This window comes from Helicoverpa zea, chromosome 4, assembly GCF_022581195.2.
Source record: "Helicoverpa zea isolate HzStark_Cry1AcR chromosome 4, ilHelZeax1.1, whole genome shotgun sequence".
In the NCBI taxonomy this organism is placed as follows: domain Eukaryota; kingdom Metazoa; phylum Arthropoda; class Insecta; order Lepidoptera; family Noctuidae; genus Helicoverpa; species Helicoverpa zea.
Genome location: NC_061455.1, coordinates 11747214 through 11771048, shown reverse-complemented (window position 1 = coordinate 11771048; position 23835 = coordinate 11747214). Strand labels below are relative to the sequence as shown.

General features: G+C 35.4%; 1 protein-coding gene and 1 non-coding gene across 2 annotated transcripts in view; one reads left to right on the top strand and one right to left on the bottom strand.

Annotated features, from left to right (window-relative positions):
* Positions 1-23134, bottom strand: part of LOC124629647 (kinesin-like protein CG14535) — a 267575-nt gene extending 244441 nt beyond the window's left edge. The window contains exon 1 of the mRNA XM_047163145.1: positions 22916-23134. Coding sequence (XP_047019101.1) covers positions 22916-22995 — 80 coding nt within the window. The 5' untranslated portion in view covers positions 22996-23134. The remainder of the gene's footprint in view (positions 1-22915) is intronic.
* On the top strand, positions 15674-15757 carry Trnal-cag. The gene has a single exon. It is a non-coding gene; the product is annotated as a tRNA-Leu (tRNA).
* Positions 23135-23835: the final 701 nt, after the last annotated feature.

The window sequence follows — 23835 nt, the reverse complement described above, 5'->3', positions numbered from 1 at the left end:
CTTCGAAACAATTCATTCCGCATGCATCTCTCCTCACCACATTGTGACGTCACGTGACTTCAAGACTCGCAGCCAAACGGTGCATAAACAGTTGAAGCGGCAAATAAATCGCACACAGCTATACTGACTTTAATTATTAACATTCATAAATGTTGGTAAGTGAATTTATGAATGTGTGGCTCTAGCTTTAGGCTGAGTAAGGTGCTAATGACAGTGGGAGTAGCATAGGACTAGTTTTCGATACGTTGTCTACTTAGTAGCTTCTGTCAACATCTCAATTTATCATTAAGGGTCAATTCCCACTGAAAGAGCAGCGGCCGGCAGCGGCCGGCAGCGGCCGTAATTGCAAGGGATTGAGCGCGAGCGCGGCGGGCCGCGCGGCGCCGCACCGCGCCGCGCTCTTACATTTTCCGTGCTCTTACGGCCGCTGCCGGCCGCTGCTCTTTCAGTGGGAATTGACCCTTAGGGTCGTCGCAGCATGTCTTTTTTATCTTACTACGTCATCTCACAAGAAGCACTCTTTGCAGTATTGTTTCTCACACAATCCATCCATCTTGTTTCCATCCATCCACATTCCCGCCTAGGAACTGCCACATAGCGTAATTTGTATGGCTATATGTTAGCGATCTATCCGTTCGAGTATTCTAAAATATTGAATGGTTTTGAAATATACGACTATGCGTTACTTAACTTTAAATATATTAGAGCCTAAAATAGCCTAGAGATAAGAAACTAAAATAATACTACGATTATATTACCAAAACGCTAACTAAGAAGCCCCACCCCATACAGGTAAGACAAATACGCTCATTTCCTGCGGAGAGCGCGCCGAACGTCCGCGCCGACAAATTGTGCCCACATAACCTTATTCTGGATGTTTTCTATTTGTTTGTAGATACGTATTGGAGGATATTTTTCTCTCTGTCTATATTTAGAAAGAGAAGTAAACGTGCTCTACTTGTCTTAAAGATAAATAAAAGTTGCAAGGTAGACTGGTTTCAAATATAATTCCATTTCAAAAACTATATCGTTCTCTGACTTTCTTTTAGACGGCAACGAACCGTTTAAATATGATACAATCGATTCAGGTTTCAACAAAATTTTCAGATGCGTTTGCACCGACGATCCTCAATCAAATATATCACATTTTCAGAGTTAGTATAATGCAAGTGACATGCATTCCCTCTCCATTCATTTATTAAGTCTGTGGTACCAATTTATATAAGCAAGTAGGTAATACAATGATTTATGACCTGTACTATATGTTACAAAATAAAATATCTTTAACAGCAATTCCCATCCACAAATCCAGACATCCATATTCAAGACCCAGAATAAGTCTGCACCCTCCTCGCACCGGTAACGGCAGAAAGTTGGCCGTCTCTTTTTATTTATGACGCTTATGCCGTAAGAAATTCAACTTTTTTGCCCTTCGCCTCCTCTGACAGATCGTCCAGCGATTTGCTTTTACGCCGAAAGGATTTGTCGGAAACTGCCGAACATTGCCGAAGTGAAATATTGGCACGAATATTTTTGGTTCGTGAATTAATTTTTATAATGATGACAGAACCTTTTAACGTTTTAACCTTAAGAATATTTTTTATGAAATACTCTTGCTTAAACTGGCTTCGATCTTAAGTAGCAAGTAAGTAGGGCCGGGTCAATGAAATTGTTTAAATATTTTTCAATAATGCACCTAAGTATTCACTTTTGATGAAAAAGAAAAGGCATTTGCAAGAACTTATATACTTTGCATGTAGACCACATAAAAACTTTCACGTACCCCAATAAAATCGTCTATATTTTTATTACTTATCAAATTCACATGCAAACTTCAAGACTTCTATTTATTAGACCAAAAAGCATAAAACCTTAGCAAACTTATAGTACTTATGCTTTGAGTCACTACAGTAAAGTTCAAAATTGAAAAACTTTAGTTCTATTTAAAACCTTAGTTTGGAATATGAAAACTTCATAATAGTATTCACAATAAAAACTTTGAACAGATTTTCTTTGAAACAAAGAAAGGTCAGACCGCATTTACTTATCAATAAAATTGTTTAGTTTTCATCGAAAGGTCATCAAAATACACAATAGTTTCGATTCAGTTACTTTCTATTTCTCTTTCATGATTCAATCAGTATCTACGAGTAATTTGGCATCTTTGTATGTCGCTAATTATAAAACAATAGAAAATCAATTGTTTCTCGCGTTTATCCGCGCTCCGACATACAATAGGTTAAAGACAAAATAGTAGTCTCAGCTTGGAATTTAAATGAAGAACACCTTTATACCTACAATACCTCATAAACTTCAAAACAAAAGTAAAGCGCTTTAAATCTATATATTCCGTAAAACATGCTCCCGTCATACAATAGGTTAAAGACAAAATAGTAGTCTCAGCTTGGAATTTAAATGAAGAACACCTTTATACCTACAATACCTCATAAACTTCAAAACAAAAGTAAAGCGCTTTAAATCTATATATTCCGTAAAACATGCTCCCGTCTAGATCCTGCCGAAAGTGAAAAGTGCCTGCAGGTAGGCGCCTAAATGCATTAGTCGCGACGAAAGTGCCGCTAGTTGAATTCTGATAGTTTTGGACTCGCATGGGGTACCATGAGTGCATTTTAAACTCGCTCAGATTTTCTTTTGTTAAAATATAATCTTAAAATATAAGGAAAGCTTCATAAGTTTTCTATTTAGAATGTAGGAATAGCTGCTTTATAGAAAATCAAAGAGCGAGTGACCTCTATTTTTGTCATACAATATTCGTACTCATTTAATGCTGAGATATGATGATACATTGTATGCTTAGGTACATATTGCTTTACATGGGTATTTTTCAAAAAGCTAAACATCCAATTTATAGTGAAAAGCGGTGCAATAACACCTCTTTTTCTCCCTTCCACTATTTTCTAACAGATATTTGCAATTAAATATATGTATTCAAACATTTTCTTAAAAACTACCAAGTGCCCAGAACCAAGAAGGAGCTTCAAAATTCTCTCCACATCTGTGCACAAACTGCACACATTGTATCATGTATGATCGAACAAATAGTAAGAGTACTAGGCACACATAACTCTCAAGATGTCTACTGGCCCCCAGGCTGTCTACACTTCTTGTTAATATTCTGACGATGTAGGCAGAGATGCTATAACCTTTGCCAGTTAGCCAGTCAGGCTAGCGAGGTGTTAAATAGATAATTATCACGTTATACGACGAGTACGAACAGAATAACTAAAATTAACTTCCGACAAAATGGATAAATATCATCAATTTTACAAGAGTAAAATCTGAGTATTTGAGAGCACATTCCATGCAAAACTGAGTTACTGTTACTATTACAGTCTTTTTATCGTCCCACTGCTGGGTACAGGCCTCCTCTCACACGGAGAAGGATTGAGCATTAATCACCAAGCTTGCTCATTGCAAAACTGAGTACCAGTCTTTAAAACTTTTCAATCCGACCAGCAAGTAGCAAAGTTTGTAAGCATATGGCATTACATACATGCGATTCTGAGCATAAAAATACTGGAACTGACTTTTTCCGGTACCTAGTAAATATCGATATGCCCAAGCCATGTTTTTTATGTTTTCTTGGAGCCCTTTCTAACTTGTACTTTTACCTGCTTATACAATGACCTTTGAAGTACTAGGGTCAAACTGTATTCATCGTTCGACATTTGAACATTGCAACACAACTCGCTGTCAACGAAAACAATGAACGGGCCAACCGCGATCGTGCTTACAACACTGATCCATAACCCTGTGGACTGGCTTAACAAGGCTATACAGAACCTTATTTTGTTGAAGCTAAAGCTCAGAGTTGAGTGGCAACTGATTGGAAGACACGTAAAATTAGTGCAGCGAAATATTTTCATAAGTAAATGAGCACACGTGTTTGGTAGGGTGACTATGATACCTTAGGACGCAGTAATATTGATTGATTTAGGTTTATAATGTAACCCTTTCTTAGAGATGAGCAAGAGTCACCTAATACATCATTTTGTGTTTGGCTACTCATCTCGATGTATCATCTTAAGCCTACAAAATAGTGTAAACATTTGTATCGCCAAAATGCATGGAAAGTATTGGTAGTTATTTCAGTATTCAGACGAAAACTCTCTACGTGTTATGGGATATGAGGGATGTCGACACTGAGGATGGGAAGCATTTCTTAGACTCGATACTACTCAACTGATTACATAAATATAATTTAATTTTAAGTATCATATCATTTATTGCATTCCATAATGTACCTACATTTGGTGGAAAATATAAAATAATAGAGGTAGTCACAATTATGGACCCTGATGGGCACAGCAAAATAGTTAGAAGAGAGGAAGGCGTTTAATGTAGTTTAGTAGTATGTACTTATAAGCACGACCAAAAGATAGTCCTAAAACCTTACACAACAGAAAACAAAGCACATTCAGTTTATGTATGTCCCCGTTATTGAAAACCACATAGTCGCCGCAACAATCGCAGTATTTGTTCTGTCTCACCGAGACGTCACGACTAACATCCGACTAATAATCGCTTGCGACACTCGGCTACGATAGTATTTGTGTATGCTCTGCTGACACATGAAAGACGGAATATACAAACTGCATGGTATATCCTGTTTCTAATTATGTTTAAATAAGTAGCCTGCTAAAGGTAAACTGTTGAATTACTTTTGAAAGTAAATAAAATAATTCAAATCATTATACATTGGTGCATCATCCAACTCTGGATTTCAAAGTAGAGATAGGAATTTGATTTTCTGGACAAGGAATATCAAATTTCTATCTCTACTCAGCAAATCTACAGGTAGAAGGATAATTGAAATCCATCTATTGCATGAGAGTAGGTACTTCTTAAGATTTTTTCACAATTATTATTATGCTCGTCTATCGCGTTTGGTATCGTGTCTCGTTGTATAAATCTACCCGTGACCATTGGATGCTGTAAGTATAAAGGATCCGAAACGTTGGAATTAAGTATTCTGAATATACCCGCGATGAATCCGTAGTAGTTTTATTTAAACATTATTACCTATGTTCTTCAATTCCCTTGTGATGCATCCAATTTATTGTGCCAATCAATGTCAGCTTTCGATCATAACATATGTACGGGTGCAACTAACAACATATGCTTTCAACATATGGCTTTCCAAACCTACTTAAAGCCCCTACCAAAACCAGATGACAAAATTCACCTCAACATCACCTCAAGTTATTACATGCAAATTACGTTTAGTAATCCCTTAATTGGGGCGGGACTGGCGTTTAAACAGGCGACGCAAATTAACGCCCAGGGCGACAAAAATAACAATTTCAGATGAACATCTGTCAAAACATCGCCTCTGTTTGTCGCTTGTAATGAATTACTGCAGAATATTGTAACAAATGTGGAGGGAACAGCTGGGCGTTTTTTTGCGGGATAGAGAAGCTTGAAGTGGTTATTTTGAGGTGAAAGTTATACTTAATGAGTAGTCTGTTGCTTTTTTTTATATGCAACGTGAGTAGTACCTTTCTACCTTTATCTCGGGCTTACCAATTCTTTTTACTGGCTATGCCATGATTTTGTCTAAAAATTTTTACAATCGCACTGTTTGCCTCAAATACCAATTTTTACAATAATTTCATTAAATAAGCAGTGTTTCCCGATAACAAAGTCACAGGAAACTTCGATACTGTCAAGAAAGTAGCATTTATGAAAAAAATGCGATGCAAGAATAGTCTTATCACGTCAAGAACAGCCTCCATAAAATCTTCCGGCTTACTTACAAGTGAGGACCCGAAACTACTAACTGAGGTTGACCAACAACGCGTCAAATTAAAACTCATAAACAACGAGAAAAGGGCACGGATGACAAATAAATTGTATTCATTATTGTTTCTCAAAACATGTCAAAAAGGGTGCCAACAGTGTCTGTTACGGTAGATAGATCCGCCTCTGTGATAAATTATACCCTCCTAACTCTAGCTAGTCAGTATAAAGTCCATACCTATGTAGTTCTTACCCCAATACAATCGCCATTATTTTTTTTGTTGTAACCTCAAAAACTAAAATTTTTAAAACAAAAAGAACTATGTATAACATTATGTACATCGGACAGTGGTACCTTGTCTCTTCCTTTGATAAACATTTCAAAATGACTGATACAATTATACGAGGAAAGGACAGGTGATGACTTAGCACTGATTTTCAACTGCACCCTAATCCACCATCTGCCGAAGTCTTACATTAACAAACACTAACAAAGTATCTATATCGGGAAAACATACATATATCGGTTTCACATTAGCATCAACTTCCTAAGGGCTTCAGTTTATTTTTATAGCAACCCCATTGTGCTATGGATCAGTTTCCAAAGGTCCTTTAGTCCCGCAAACCATCCCATGACAGTTCTGAGGGTTAAATACGTTTTTGGATGTCTTAACAAATCGTTTGAAGGGTTCGGATGGATGGAATCTTCGCGTGTTATGGTAAGTGTTTAGTGGGTCATTCGTGGTCCTATCCAAGTGCCCTATATGTGTTATTTAAGAAATGGGACCATTCAAATAGAATAAGATCGTGCTGCAATTTTACACATGTGTGTCATAAGATCTTTTAGTTTGAAGAGCATCTTGAAAGTTAATTTGGAAAGAGCTGCTCTGATAAATTTTCTGAAGTTGCTCTAGCTATTTACCATTATTACACAACATAACGTTTTTTATATCGAGCTCGAAAATTGTACAACAGGTATTACTGACGTTGCCATTTTTTTTCTTATTTCTTACCTATCTTTTGGCAGTTCCAGATGCAGAGAATTGTTACAAAAAACTTAGAAAGGCCAACCTGATTTCAAGACCCCCATACATAACGCATCTAAATCAGCAGAAAATATTGTAGAGAAAGTGATTTCTCTCAACATTTTCTTTTCAACAATATGGCGAACCCATGACCCGGGCAATACGGCCGAAAAGCATTGCCCAGATATATTTTATATGTTATTACACATATTATGTCCCCGGTCGTCTTATAAGGACGGGTTTATCGTCTTAATATACTCCTTTATCGTGGCTCGAGTAATCGTTTTTTTTTTCTCGCGAGTGTGTATTCTTATTTTATTTTTATTATGATATACGGTTTTATTACAAATTGTCTTCTCTTATTGCCGTTGCTAAGTTATTGTTCGGGTAAAGTGTTGAATTCTATTACTTTTCTTGCCCTTATTTTATATCTGTGTTACTAGGATTCATTATGATGACTTAACTTTATGAATGAAATCATAGCTTGATCTGTTTGGCTTGCATTTGTCTGTGGTCTAAAGGGTTATTTGTATTTAAAGTAATAATTTTAATTATTACACATAAATAGTTTCATCAAGCATTTTTCGCATAACGAAAACTGTCAAATTAACTGACATAACTAACATCACACAAAACTTACATAACCGTTTTTGTTTCGAAGTTGCCAACAATATAAACTAAGTCACATGCAATACAGGACCGCACTGTTCAGAATCGATCAAATTATTATAGCTTATTGTACCGATAACTTCCTTCACACCATGCTTAATAATCCATTCTCTACATACGAACCGATAAAATAGCATCTAATATAGACATTCACACATCTTGACGTACACTCGGTCACCGTTGGGCGTTGAATTATAGGTACTCCTTTACACTACAAACTACCAACTTAACTATGCCACTCCCAAATTGAATTCTACAGGATCTTCAACTCTATTGACACCATCGTAGGGCTTGTGTGATTTTTCCTCGTTGTAAATGTAATTTGGGATCACTCCAACAGTTCTGCGGTTGAAATGTCTTTGAATAATTTATTGGTTAGATTTAATACTGGCTATTGTATTGCATTCGGTAGTACTTGGCTTGTTTCCATTGACTTAATGGTTATTGGCGATTTTAATGGCAAGTACCTCATATGAATTGTGACTTTAGCCAAAGTCTAGACTAACATTTTAGCTCTGTGATTTTCAGTTCTTTTGTGCAGCTCTTCAATAATTCATGGTAGAATCTGGTGTTTCTATTGAAGTGATTTCGAGCTGTTAAGTTAATTAAATTAGCATTTTCAATTACTTAAAAATTCTCGATTTAATCCTTCAAATTATTACGGTAACGATATTATTTTGTAAGTCTTTTACCATTGGGAACTTGTTTGCATTGATACTTATTTTTTATCATATCCAGACAAGAGAGCGAGGCTATTCAGAAAAAGAGGTGAAGAGGTGCAGATTTGTAGCTACTTATCAGATTTTTGCAGTATATAGTGCACTATTGCGATATAAATGGTCCCACTCAGAAATAGGTAGTACTTGAGTGATTCGCCCCGACGTCCAAACCACTTGCAGTCCAAAATGACAAACTAGGTATCCCAATCATTAACATTTTACACAACACCATCTGTACTAAAAGGGTTATTTATTTCGTCCTCTTATATTCGTAACCCTGGCAGTACAATGTTAACCTCCACAGTGTCGATGGTGTCCCCGATCGGCAGATAGGCCGCGTATGATGAAGCATCGTCATTGGTACGTTACAACGAGCTCTTATCGGCGTCTGGGTAATGGCGGTAGTTAGCTATACCAAGTGTTACTATAGTATGGATCGATGGAGTTAGTATTTGCCGGTTAATTTTAGCCAGTAAGTGGATTGACTTCATTATTTCATTTCCTTGATATTTTGTTCGGGAAAAAAGCCATAAAGTTATTAATGTGTCTGCTTACATCAAGATATTGATAATTTTCAAACTCTCTAGCCTGTAAAGCCTAATGCTAAGATTTGGTGGTTCATTCATGATACGTAAGTATATCCCTAAAAGTTATTAAATGACATAGTAATCATAAGTCGTACTTCTTATTCTATGCAATTAGGAATGACAGCAAAAAAAAAGGAATGCACACTTTTATCTATTTAGGAAGTGACACTTTTATTTAGTTGAAAGGAATTGAAATAATTTGCATCTCCAGTTATTTGTCCGGTGACTTTTGTTCTACAGTTTCTCAGTATCTAAACCAGAGAAATGGTCCTAAGTTTACTTGCTTTCAAGGTAAATATATGCGACAATAAAGTAGAGTATTCACTGCAGCTAAGCATCTTGTAACTGATGAGGTTGTGACTACGCGCGACAGATAGTTTATATTGCGGTTAGTGTACACTCTGCTTAGGTGGAGTGTTTTGCATTTTACTTTGTATTTTTTTTTTTTCAGTTTTGTGATTATGGCGGTTCATTATAACTGGCACTCAGTGCAACTTTGGCACTTAGTGCAAATCTCATATCCATTTGTAGGTATGTATTATTATTTATACCTATTAAAAAATATTAAAGTATGATGAGGAGTACATATTGAAAGGAATACTATTTATCTTACTTTCGCATATAAGTCTAATTAATAAAATTCGTAAAGCACTCGCTTTACTTAGGTGGCTTACAGTTTGCCTTATAGCTATGTTGTACCTAACATTAAATAAAATTGAGTACATAACTTTTTGAGCTTTATATTGTTGTCTACAAACAGTTCTACGTGACTATGGTGCTATCTGCGAGCATACGTTAAAACTGACTTAAAAAATGTGGTGTTCACGTTACAAAAATTGTCCGCTAGGTGGCGCTCAGTAGGGATAGTCAGGAACGATGCACGGTTTGTAAAAGCGCCATCTCTTGGAACATGTGCATACTACTGACTGTACCAAGGTATGATTCAAGTCGACAGATGGCGTTGATATAATCCTAGTTCATAAATTGTCTTTTGTTGGATTTTATGCATGTAAAATGAAAGAGTAGTTGTATTTTTTTTTTACATACAAGCTGGTGAAAATTAATATAATATTTTCTGAAAAATTAGAATTAAGTTTCTTATCATCAAATCTTAAGTTTCAATTGCTTTGTTAATTCAGAACAATGTAATCAAATTATAGTTCGGCCATTCAGAGAATGCGTTCCTGACACGTCGCGATTGAACTGACGACGTAACTTTGCAATGGCGTTGCAGTTACGATAAAAATATTTTTGCTGGTTGTTTACCGTTTTAACAATTGAGGAGCATTAAAACAACATTATTATATCAATAATCAATGAATGTTATAATTTTGTGCCAAACTGAGTGTCAAATAACTTGGTAAACAATATTTTTCTAAATCTATACTGCGCTATTACAAGGTTATGTCAGCGGTTTATATTTTGTAGTGCTGTGCTAAAAATAACAGGCAAGTATCGTAATCTGTTCTTATACAGTTATAATATAAAATAATACGTTTTGATTTTCTTTTTAAGAATTGGAAAATAATGGACTATAAGACTTAATTATAACGTTTATGAAATATAAAAATAAAACTATGACCAAACCGCATTTTTATACTTAGATTAAAAATGGTAACCCCAAATGGCGTTATGGGCCGCCATTTTGTGACGCTAAAACAGTCGTCCGTTGTCGTTTCGTGCGCATAGACCACGTTTTTCAAGTGTTTTCGATCTGTTTTTATTTGATTACCCGGCTTTTGTTAGACCGAGATATCAGGATTGATTCTGTTATTGATAATAATATAATTATACATGTAGGCGAAGATGATGATGAAGACACCACCTCCTCAAGCAAATCGGAGTCTGATTAATATTCTGTTCGCACATTCAATTCAATGTACTTGTAACAAAGAATAAATAAAACAATTTTATTATATGAATATTACCTTTTTTTGGTTTCCACTTAAATAACTAAAATATAAAACAAATGATTCCGCCAATTTAAAACGAAAATAATCTTAAAATAATGCGGCGGTTCATTTTGAAGGAACGGTAACGAACTCAGTGTTATGTTGTGCCCATCACTAGTCGTGACTAACTGATAGGTGTCAGGAACGCATTCTCTGAACGGCCGAAGTATAAATGTAGGTATCCTGTCATAGATTAGGGGAAAGTAGGCTTTTCAGTATGGGTACCCAATAATGTTCGCGATGCAGTTTGGACACTACTATTGTATTTTGAATGTTTTTTTATACATATAAATATTCAATATTCCTAAGAAATGTACGTAACTGAATAAATGGATTTCGAATCAAAAGTGATGAATAAGATTTAGTTATTATCTTATTTCGAAGTCTAAAATGCAATGTCAAGCGAATTCCTAAACCCCCCTTTGACTTCAAACGCATAAACGCTGCACTTTACCTCCTCATATCTTCACCCTACACGTCGGTACTTATCTTTTGGTTTTTATAGTCGCAGTAATCGGCTCGGCTTACTATGTGCACGCACGCGATACGAGAGATTTTTGTGTGTGTGTGTGTGTGTGTGAGTGCGTGTTTAAGCTTGCACCCCAATGCAGTAGCCTTTATGACGCCACAGGTAGCTAGGGTTGATGAAGAAAGATGTTTTTTTTGCATTTATTTTTATAGAATTTTATTTACGAGATATGTAATAATAGGTTCTTCTGCAATTGTTCCAGGCTTCTGCCTGGAACAGAATGGTTGTTTTATTGTTATTTTTATATTTTTATTTAATTGTATTTCAGTAAATAAAACCTAGTCCTGTAAATAGGTCCTATTGTAAGATATTCCTATTAAATTATAATTTAAATAACTAGGTACTTAATGTGTGTAGTGGTTTTGTGCTCTTCTTAATCTGTATCTTGGTATTTTTTATCAAATGATCGGAATTAGAGGTACTAAACACAGCGTACTCTTAATTAAAATCACTAAATAAATCTTTTATTTTATTTATTACTATATTTTTCTCCTAACATCCCGAAAAAGTCCTCGAAGCAGCCCTGCATAGATGCACTTGTACGTAAAACCGAGTTGAGACACGTCCGCAGGCAATTAGACATACATTCGCACCCTCGATGTCGCCTCCCATTCTCTATTTGCGTCTCATTCATGGAGAACAAAATGACTAGCGGAGATACCATAACGCAAAATGTCTAAAGAAAATAGCGCGCCAAAATGCGGGTGGTCAACGAAGAACGTAACTGGCTCCGTCCTCCAGTCCTCTATTTAAAATTATCAATGAAGAACAATCTTTGATTTGACAAGATGATTGGTTTTGATTTGACAAGGAACCCGAACGTCTCGTTATTTGTAGTCACTGATCGTTTTGGTACCTTACGTTACTTTGACCTCCAAGAAGGCCTGACCTATCAGTCTTATGGCATTTCCATTCATCTATCCTTCCTCCGTGGTCCCACTGTACCCAATGATCGCTGCGACGGTGTGACCGCGTGCAGTGTTACTAAATACTTTTTGCTTGTCCTCTGGTTTGGCTTGCTCTAGATTTCCGAGTATTTTCGCTCCCATTGTTTTTGATGTGGCTTTTGTGTTCTAGTGTCCTGGATGTTTTTTTGATACTGTGGTCTGTCATACTATCCGTTGGTATATATATGTTTGTAGATTTTTGGTAAAATCTGTATAATTTTATAGCTAAATATAAACTGAAAACCGCACTTTTGTAGCTACAAACTTAATTGCAAAAATTACACCAAACAGTCTCGCATAGCTCTAGCAAGTCCCGTAAAGGTTAACAAACCTCTCAGCAAAATCACTACTAATTTATCCCATACATTTGCATGCACATAATAAATGCACGTGCCAGTCGATGCAACAAAAAGGAACAAACACCAATAACCATTGAAGCATGATTCACAGTAACAATTGTTCGCAGTCAGCGTCCGGTGACTTTGATCTCCAACTCTCGAATCCTGCGAGATATCAAAAGGAAACAGGTGCCGAAAGTTATGATCGCTTTTATTAGATCAGCTTTGATTTTAGCAGGATTCGGAAATTACAACAAAACGTGTAAGTAGGTACTTTTTTGGATATTATGTTTGGATTTTTATGATTGACAGGAAAAGGATGTTTGGTGTGCTGAAGATGTTTGAGCTCATTAAGTGGATGATTGATCTTGAGCTGCAAAACTCGATTTTATATACGTATAGGTGTCCCTTGAAGACAGTGCCATTTATTTGATAGATAAACAAGTTTATTTGCTTATTTAGCTACATAGGTACCTACCCAAAGGATAACTGAACCCTAAGGTAAAGTTCTTCCTTTTCTTTGAAATTCTCGTGCTGTCGCAGTCTATAAATATCGCAAGAAAAAAAAACTCCACATTATGTTTTACAGCGCTTATAAAAATATTAAAAATAACACGAAGATAGCGGTCCGATGAAACACTTATAGTTTTAAATCATCATAAAATTCGGAAGGAGTCTCAAACAAGTTTATAAATAGAAGAAAACTGAATGAATGCATACAAAATGTTGGACGAGAAATAAACTTCTTTAAAGTAAAGTTGCAAACGTCAACTAGAATTGCTTTAATTAGAGCTCTTTGGTAGTTAATTAGCTCAAATCTTAATGGTGCAAAGCATTGCTGAGTTGGCTCTGAATAAAGAATTCGAGTCAGTAGCTCAGAGTACGAGATTGTCTGCAGTACCAAGTCGCTTTAGTAAATATCTCTACTTTTAAGCAACTATGCGACTTGCTTAAAAGTAACTAGATTAAGTAAGCAATCTTATCTTCGTTTAACTGGGTAATGGTTCAGTCAGTTAAGTTGCATTTGTTTTCTAAAGCTAAGCTGTCTTATCTATACTTCGGTTCGTAGAGTTTAAAAAAACTTGTAAGGACGCGAAGCTGATAAAGGTTAAATTGTGTTTTATATAAGGAAATGGTCATTGAATAGAGATAAATACTAGATGATAGTGATAAATAATAGATGTAATAGAGATATATATCACAGTTTAAATATAATTATGTAGTATATACTGTGTCGTAAGGGATAATCTTAATTAATATGACTATTAGGTACACTATTTCTCAGAGAAAAAAATATTTCACTAGAACCTTTTTTGATTATCTTTATTAACTAAAAATTGTTCTCTTAGATAAGTTTAGTAACAGCTGCAGTATAAAACGACAAGTAATATTGGTAGCAAGCTGGAAGCTAGTTCAAATTAACTCTCGTGTGTTTGACCGCGCTTATTTTCCACTATAAGTTAGAAGGAATTAGAAAATTGTGCACAGGTAGTAATTTTCCCCTACCTCCTCTAAAGTTAATGTTTTATCTGTAAATAATTGATTTAGATTTTACGATCGATTTAAATACAGAATACCCTGTAGCTATAGAGATAATTTTTTGGATACCTACTTGTGTATCACACAAGTAGAACTGTTTTCCAAATCCCATGTCCTAATTCGAAAATACCACGCATAGTCACCTACTGCAACGATTATATAAAAAAAATGTTTTTTTTTTTGCATTAGGAATTTAAGCAGCTAGGTATGATAAGTACTTAATTAAAATAAAAAAATATGAAAAAGAAAAGAGACACATACAAAAAAACAAAACAAAACCGATCTCAACACACAGATTTCATTAAAACAAGAGCACAATTGCACGTGGTGCGCGCGCGTCGCTTTTCGCGCCGTAACCGGAACCACATGGCGAGATCAAACGGAACACCGGATGCGCCGCCATATTGTCTGCTTAATGTGCTACCTTGTTAACAAGTAGCGTATTTGCACTTGCTACTGTATGCAGTTTTAGATGTGGAATTTTGGCCAGGAGATGGCTAGTGGCTTAGTAGAAAGGTGGAACGGACGAAGTTACAAATATAGATAAACTAAACTTAAACTAGACTTAAACGCGATATTATGTGGATAATCTTCCGGTGATCAATGCCGGTGCAATTCGGACGAAACTTCGAGAAAAGTAAAAGAAACGGTATGACACCTTTCTTTACACATAACAGTGCGTAAGTCCCGATTGTTTATAAACATGATATGGGCGAAGATAAGAAAAACTGGCTGGTTGACCTGTGGATGGAAGACATTTCCTTTCTTGTTTTTATTTCACTTTTGTGAAGGCAGTTGTCCCGTGCAAACCTAGGACTAGTGATATGTACCTACCTACACATAAACGTGCCTTTTGAATTCATACAAAAAACCTGCTCCAAAATCCGCGTAGCGTAAGGTTTTTTTTTAAGCGGACAGACAGACAGACGGGATGCGACTTTATTGTTATCTTAGTAAATTGTTATCTTTAAGATAAAGTAAGGTACATATTACATGTATTTTCATGTGGTTTGCAGGACATAACGTTCATCTTACCTGGGAACAAAATCAGTTCAAAGTTAAAAGCTAGTTCAAAAAAAAAAAATAACATTTAAAACTGACTGGTTTGGAAAATCTTTAAAACATTATTGATTGCAACATCAGTGTCTGTATTTTTGTTGACAAAAGTAAAGTTTTCCCTTAAACTTTACCACATCCTTACGAAACATTTTCTTACTGTTTTGTGTGTTTGTTTAGGGTTTCTGCACACGTGGCTTGGGCATCGTGACTCGTGACTGAAAATGTTTATGAGTAGACCTTATTACGTACTTACGCAAGGGCTATTGAAAAATAAGAAATTCATAAAAATATAAATATATCAATAAAAAATAAAAAAATATATCAATCTTTGATACAATTATTATGATAAGTGTGGACTATTCTATCATCTTAATCAATGAGTCACCTTGATAACAAATCACAACTATTGTTGATCCCGATAGGTGGCGCTTCAATCGATCACTTTTTGAGTAAATCCCTAAAAAAAAGTTTATGAATTTGTTTTTCATAAAAATAACGTAATTTTAAGTACTGCTGAATTGATACCACTATTTCGACACTTCTCTCATCGTCAGGATGGCCGAGCGGTCTAAGGCGCTGCGTTCAGGTCGCAGTCCACTTCTGTGGGCGTGGGTTCGAATCCCACTTCTGACAAGAAATCTTTTGTCTTTTTATGTTGTTGAAAATAATATTATTAATTAATAAATCATTTTTATTTCATGTTTAATGTCATTTCTTATATAATAGTGCATTTATTTTATCATACGTTAAGATAAAATGTTCTTTGTACGTATTTTTTATCTGCTTGTATGAATGGTTCTTTTTATTCAACTTTCAATGATGCATTTGTGCAGTTAGTTTAAATAAATTTTATCTTTGACCACGTTTGTATTTTATATGGAGCAGGTCATAATTTGTAATTAACATAAATTATTTAAATAACTCTTGGAATTATTCATGTTTTTACTTATCAACGCCTACGCAATAAAATATGTAGTTAGGTGTACTTAAAAGCGTTAACCAAGGCCCGTTCATTGTTTTCATGTCTAAGTGTAGGTACTTGCTTAATTGAATGTATGTTGTGAATGAATATATTTGAATATTTATCAGATTTTACAGCGATGAGGAGGAATTTTGTGACGTTTGAACACACCTCTTTTTGCATATTTTTTTTCAGTACCTACCTCTGTTTAAATATATTTAAGATCTCTTGTGGTATTTACTAAGCTACAAAGATTTAAGAACATATTATGAAGCAATTTTGTCATACTACATTAAAAAAGTAATAAAGATATTAATGACGTAATCAACCACATACAAGTATTTCCTTCATCTTCCATACAGTTAATGCTAGGTGAAGTAGTACCTATACACATAGAGTTAATTACCCAGTATTTTACTTATACAAACCCTTATAATTATCTCCATACAAATTAACTACAAACACACAGACATAACATATCTATTGTCTAGTGATGTCAATATGATATTGATAGTATTGAGCTCAAACCGAGCCAGCCATTAATAGCCGGCATTGTCCGAAGAATGCCGCGTAATGACCGCTTCAATGGTTAATGCTAGGTAAAGTACGATGTAAGGTATGACTGGATGTGCCAGTGACTTATTTATTAGGTACTAGCTTTCGCCCGCGGTTTCACCCGCGTCCCGTAGCCGGATGGTGACAAAAACTATCCTAAAACCTTCGATAGGGCGAGATTATGTGGTTCCTAATGATAATGAAAACTGGATTGATTTATTTTTGTTGGATCAATCCGCAATGCTAAGTAAGCCACAAGAAGTGTCGGTTGATGTCATCTTATCGTAGGCGCTATTTGTGTAGAACATGAGCAATATGGGTAACTAGATTGATGCGTGTATCGTCCCATCCAAATCCTAGTTCTCTATTTACCAAAGTGCTAATGTACAAAAACAATAATTCATTATTCAAACTTATTTTTCCTGTCTGCTGCCAGAATGTACGAGGATTTCTTTGCAAATATGTTCTATTTATATTTCCCCACTTTCCCTTAAACCACCAAAATCCCCAGACCACATCCAGCACACATGAGCCAGTACCCTCAGTGAGGAGACCGCGTGACTCTGCTGATGGCACTTGAAAGCTACCCTGGAGCGGGCGTGCATTTTTTACTACAAACCGACTAACAATGCCACGGTGCCACTTCAACATCCTTCGCCGCTGCTACTGTGTTCAGAATCATCTTTGCTATCGGAATTGGCTGGACGGAGCTATTTTTTTTTCGTTTGCTATTGAACTTTCATGTTGTAGTTAATCTTACTTCTTATTACAAGTTTTCGCCAGCGGTTTTACCACCGTCCACTGCTAGTGCTAAAAAGAAACAAGCATTAGACTCTCAAAAACTTTCAGCATTATTATATTAGTGTGATTATTGTAGTAATTTTGCAACTTTATTAGAAAGCAACTAACAATGCCACGGTGCCACTTCAACATCCTTCGCCTCTGCTACTGCGTTTAGAATCATCTTTTGAGTGAATTTGTCTGTACTTGTGTACTATGCTCATTGCTGCTAAATTCTTTTTAGTGTTTAGTTTATTATTCTAAGTCTTTTGTGTGTAGATAAAAGATTGGCTAACATCATACATATATCGTATTCAGAGGAATACTTATATACAACATGTAACGTAATTATTATAACGCACACCCTCAAATACCCCAATTAGAATATTATGTTATAATCATAATACATACACTGAATTTTTAATTTAACATGTATATGCATTGTTATTTACTAAATTAGTTACCTATACCAATTCTTGGAGAACTTTTTGGTCATACTACTACGCACGCAAATATCGCGCGGCGCGCCGCTCGACTCGAAACAACATAACAAAACTATGGAAAAAGCCGACAATACACGAAGTCTTATTACTTTAAGTTACGGTCTTTTTGAATTTGTTTTAACTGTACAGGGTTAATATGACAATAATTTCAGTAGTTTTCATTATTTTTGGGGTAAAAAATTACCTATTTTAAAAATGATATAAATCGATTCAATAAACGATTCTGAACAAACTAATTTCAGGATGTGCGTTAATTAACTTACATGTTGTAGTAGTACTGAAAGCTGAACTCAGTCGGGTTAGACTACACGGATGTTTTTTTTTTATTCCATTGGTCCAGCTAGACAGAAAGTAAATAGAGAAAAGCTCATAACCTCCTCAGTTTCACACCTAGCAAAAAGTGGGATATTCAAACCACACGAACTTTTTTGCAAATCCTCTTTTTACCATGTATCACTAAACTAACTGAAGTGCATGTGTCAATCCCTTGACACCACGCGAGTCACGCGTCTTTTCAAACATATTCATTTCATTAGGTTTTCAAAGGTGAAAGAGCAAAAACTGCGGTACAGTTGAAAAAGTACGCCTTTGACTGCGTGACGCGATGAAACGCGTCGAAATATGAATACCTTGTTTATGAGATTTATTTACGGTTGACGCGGACGACACAGTAAACATTAATAGACTGACGGTTGCAGTCTGTGTTGGTGCAAGGGATGAGACAAAGCATTTGATCGATTTTACATTTAATAATTTGTGTAAATAATAGACACGGGTAAGGGTTACACTGAGGGATAAAGATGGATTAACCATAAATATTTTTATCAGTTTAAACTTATTTACGTCGTGTTTATAAAAAAATGGGGTTAGTTTTTGTTCATTTTGATATTTCATTTTTCCGCTGCAAAGATCACCTTTGTAAGTTTGTATTACCAGACATGGTTTCAATCAGCTTAGTGAAGCAAAAACCTAGACATGGTTTCGATCAACTTACCTAATAAAGCAAAAAAGTTCTGATCGATTCTCGTTTATCGCTATCACCTTGCACCACAGTAGACTCCCAACACACGTGCATATGTTTGTGTGTAGCTGTCATCGAAAATGCACGGAATACACCTACTTCACGGCTCATGTGGCCATTAATTTTTTAAACGCATTACCGCGGTCAGAGTTAAAATATTTATTTTAAAAGAGCTACCTAAAAGGGTTGTTGTATGCACATCTGGTGTAAAAGGGTAAAGTATTAAAAGCTTACAGGGTTTTATGTAGTTACTGTAAAGACAAATGCCTATCGACAGAGACCCCTAAGTTAGGTATATTTGACTGAGAGTGTTTTTTTTTTTGAACTTAGTAATGTGGTATGTTCTTGTTAATCCCTCCAACTTGGCTAAATAATCTCATATCTATATTGTATTAGACAAATAGATATGTATGAAGTGGCATTAGAGCAATGCATGACCGAACTTACAACATTTCAAGCCATGCTTTGCCATAATGGGGGTTCCATTAGAATAAGAGGTGATTTGGACTTTACTTTTGGCTTGGATTGAAAACCAGAAAAATGCTCTAAAACGTCAGAGAACCAAAGTAATTAAGAAGTCTTATAGATTTATTTTGTGAGTTTGCTTATTTCACTAGATACTGTCTGTTTGGTAGAGGGGTAGCATCAGGAAGCTATAATGATGAGGGCGTGAATCAACAGTTTTAACAACCAATCGATTTTTTTATTTATTTAATTAAACAGCATCTGCAAAGCATTTGTTAAGTTTATTTATATTCTGTGGAAGGGTTGTTGCTTACTTTATTAGCTACGAGATTTAATCTTCCATGTATATTACAACTATGCTGTTCACCTTTTCTTAAAAATTTACATAGTTTTGCTTATAATTATTTTGGATAGCAATGGCAAAGTAAGGACCTAGAAACCGAGCATTTTTTGCAGCATTTTAGCATTCTTTGTCTACTTAATTATTTTAATATAGACAGATGCAGCGCGAACTTTCATTTTCTCTTTCTAAAATAATTTGTTAGGTAGGGGTAGATTGAGTATCCCTCGATTGATTTTAAAGCTTCCGAAAAAGGAAATAAAGAACTAAAACCCAAATCCTCACTCACTTAATCCCCGTTTGTTCCCTTTTAACAGCAACATAAACTGAACCTAATCCCACTAGGTATTCTTTATTTCACTTACAAGAAACGTATTGTCTGCTCCACCGAATTCTTTGAAATATAAGCTGAGCACTTATACGAGTGCAGTTAATAACTTTCTTGGATACAGTTACACGTTTACTCGAGCTATGTCATGAAATAACGACATGTGAGGAAAATAAACGTTACAATGTCTACTGCTGTTTGTTGTCTATCTATTTTTAGGAGCTTGCTTATTTAGCAATAATTTCGATTGTGTCTCGTGAAATCACGGTCCTGAATCTGAAATATGCCAATAATTCATGTATTAGTATATGCAGTAGTATTTGCTACAAGAGGCTGTCGGATTGTTTGGCTGCAGGAAGCCCTTGAACGAGAAGGGATTCAGAAGGAACACGTGTGGGTTAAGACCCATCCTTCTTACTCGTTACGATCGTACCATCTATTAGTATTAGTCATCATCACAGTGGTTTTTAAATAAGAGGTGAAAATATATGCATGAATGAGTAAAAATATGTTTCCCGAAAGAAACTAACAATGTAGACTTTGTAAAAACTTTCTATTTATATTCAGCTAACCCATGTTAACATCTTAACATTTTGTTGGTTTTGGGATAAAAAGGGTTGCATATTTTTGCTTCCTATCAAATTCCAAGGTTCTTTCAGGCAATAGCATTATCATACGACCTTTTGTTTTCAGCAAATATTTTTTTGTATATATCTCGAGTATGCCAAATGACACATCTAGCTATATAATATGTATGTACTTTATTTTTTATCGCTATCTACATAGCTAAGTTTTATACATAGACATGAATAAGAACCAATGTAAATACTAAATGCATCTAACCTAAAGTTTCATAGTTGTACTCTTAATTAATGACGTATTATTTTCGCTTCAGTATAGTTATCGGCACGAATCTTGAGCTCTGATCTTCACCTGCGCAGCACCACTTGCACCTGCTTCAACTTAGGGCGAACAACACCAAAAACTATATTTTTTTTACTATTCTTGACAGAAAAGTCACAACACAAAAAACACCCTAAACAGTTCATAGATCAAATAAAGAAGGTCACGCAGATGTGACAGTCTGTCTTTTCAGCCTACACGCTACGTTGAGAAGTGGGTTCACAGTCACACGATATTCTGTTGTCTTGAAACGACACAAGCATATCGTTTACAGAGCGTTGTCGCATCTGTCAACTTAACTATTATAAATGGCTTTTAGCACCTCCCTACCGCGGTAGTCATTACTATGATTTTGAGGCCACGCCCGGGTCGTTATGCAAATTCTAGTAGGGTCAGCGAAATTAATACCCAAACATTTAAATGTGCCAACTCCTATTCTGTTTTACAACTGGGAATTTTCAAACGTTATCCTCGTTACGAGTTCAAAACAGAAATAAAAGTGTTCTTTTTTTTCTAATATCAGTGATAAAAAAGTTAATAACACCATTTTGTTGAGTGAGATGTTATGAAAAAAATATATATAGAAAAAATATAGATTCTGGTCATTCTGATGGTACCAACTTCCAGTCATGATATCGTAATGAACTTTAAGAGAGTTATTTAAATGCCCCAATTGTATAGGCAGAATTTTAACAAAACCTTCAATTCGCAAAGGTCGGTAATGAAAATTTTTACTCGAAAATTCCATTTCCCGAACCCAAATAAACAAATGAACTTATTCAATAATCAACAAACGAAATCCGGCAACACCTAATGTAGATTAGATTTTCGAAACACGAAATAAATAAAATATTCAAATTAAGGCCTTATTACAGGGTCTCAATTTACATGGAATGAGGGCCAAAGTTCACAGCTTATAGGAGGGACCTCCCAATCTCCGGTTGTTCCTTGGTAAGTGTCATTAACGTGTTTCAACGAGGAATGGTTCAAGGAGTACCTTCAAAGAAACCTTTGTTATCAACTGTTGTTTTCAATTTGGATTATAAAGGGAATTAGAATTTTGTAAGCTATCTCTCATTAAGATTTTATTTTTATATCGTAAAAGAGTTCGTCTTTTTTGTTTTTTATTGCTGGCTTTATTGTTTTGAGTTTATCAATGAAGCAATATCTGTAAAGCTACCAACTTTAAACCTTCAACAGGCACTATAAATTGATTAACCTCTTGTATTTTGGAGCGCAGATATACTCGAGATACAATCAATTTTCTATTGTTTTATAATTAGCAACATACAAGCTGGTAAATCCTTCGCAAACCACAAACATGTTATCTATTCTTAATTTTCAATATAGATTTTGATTACGTAGGCATTATAAGACTTTGTAGTGTTAAAATGTGCATAGTGTTTCTAGGTGTATGTATATGTAAATATCACAATCGCAGTTTTAAATTAAAATCCTAATTATTTACTTCGTGGAAAATCGGGAAATTAATTAAGTCCTAAACAATTGGACTGGCGATAATATGAATTTCCATGTCTAAAACTCTCATTTATTTTATTGACTTTTCTTCTAGGAAGCTTGACATGAAGCAGTAAAATGTACATAAAATCAATGTTTAAAAAAGCGGTTACAGTCAATGGCAATGGAAACACATACTTCCCCATCGATGTTCGATATTAATAGGTAGGTGAAGGTTAATTGAGCCTTATCCAATGTATTTTCTCAATTCCAACTTTCCAAAACATAATAGATAGAAATTATGCTAGACATTTTGTTAACCTCACACCAACGTTAGCTTACACCAACAAAATCAATTACCTACAACGAAACAATTCCCTTCACGCAATAATTTCACAGTTCACACATTGTGCTATTATAAATTTCGCTTTCGCACTAACACGTTTTACCCTTGCAGGATTCACGAGTATTACTTACCTGGGCTGATGTATAGTTTCCTTGGGCGGAGGCATCGGAGTGGGGATCCTCCGGCCTCCCTTCATCCCACTGCCACTCATCTTGGCCTACGAAGCCCCGATTGTCCTTAGGCGGAACTGCGAAAAAAAAAACGTAATTCTTTAGGACACTCTAACGAATGAGACAAGGGGCGGTATTGAAATCCTGTCGCGAAACACGTTTTAGTTGTGTTTCCTTTATCATCAAGCGGCTTTTGTATTTTTTTGATTTTATTTTGTCAATTAAATATGCTGTAATGAGAGAGCCGTGGACGGGAGCTGAAATAGCCTTTGTTGTGTCGTTTGCCGAAAAGGGCACAGGATTGTCGTATTATACGAATCAAAGATAATGTATAGCACTGAGTGTTTATTAATCAATTAATTCGGAGACTTTTAAGGATTATTTTGATGAACATCTATTATACATAACGATATCACTACGAAAACAAAAGATACCCCAGTCTTATCTATCGAAGTGCAACTCCTAGTAATTCGATACAGTTCCATTAATAAATCATGTATCTCACTAAGCGTCCATTGTAGTCTAAATCCATTGATAAGTTCTCGAATTTCACACACGTACCGAAATAAATACACGCAGACAAAGCGTTCTACATCAATACAGACCTAATATTAGTACAATAACGCCTATTTTCATATCTTCCACTATCGCCCGTCTAATTGTCGAGCACGAGATGAATACTGAAAAGGATTGTTACAACGCCCTTATTGCTTGTACGTAAGGTTTAAATTCGTTTGGGGATTTTTGCTTGTATTTTTGCAATGTCCTAGGATGCATCCGTCAAAGCCTGGCTGGAACGAGCATTGTGACGGCTCTCAAAGCCGCCATTGGAGTCGTGAGGTTTGTCCCGGTATAACAAGTATGGAACCTAGATTCTACGG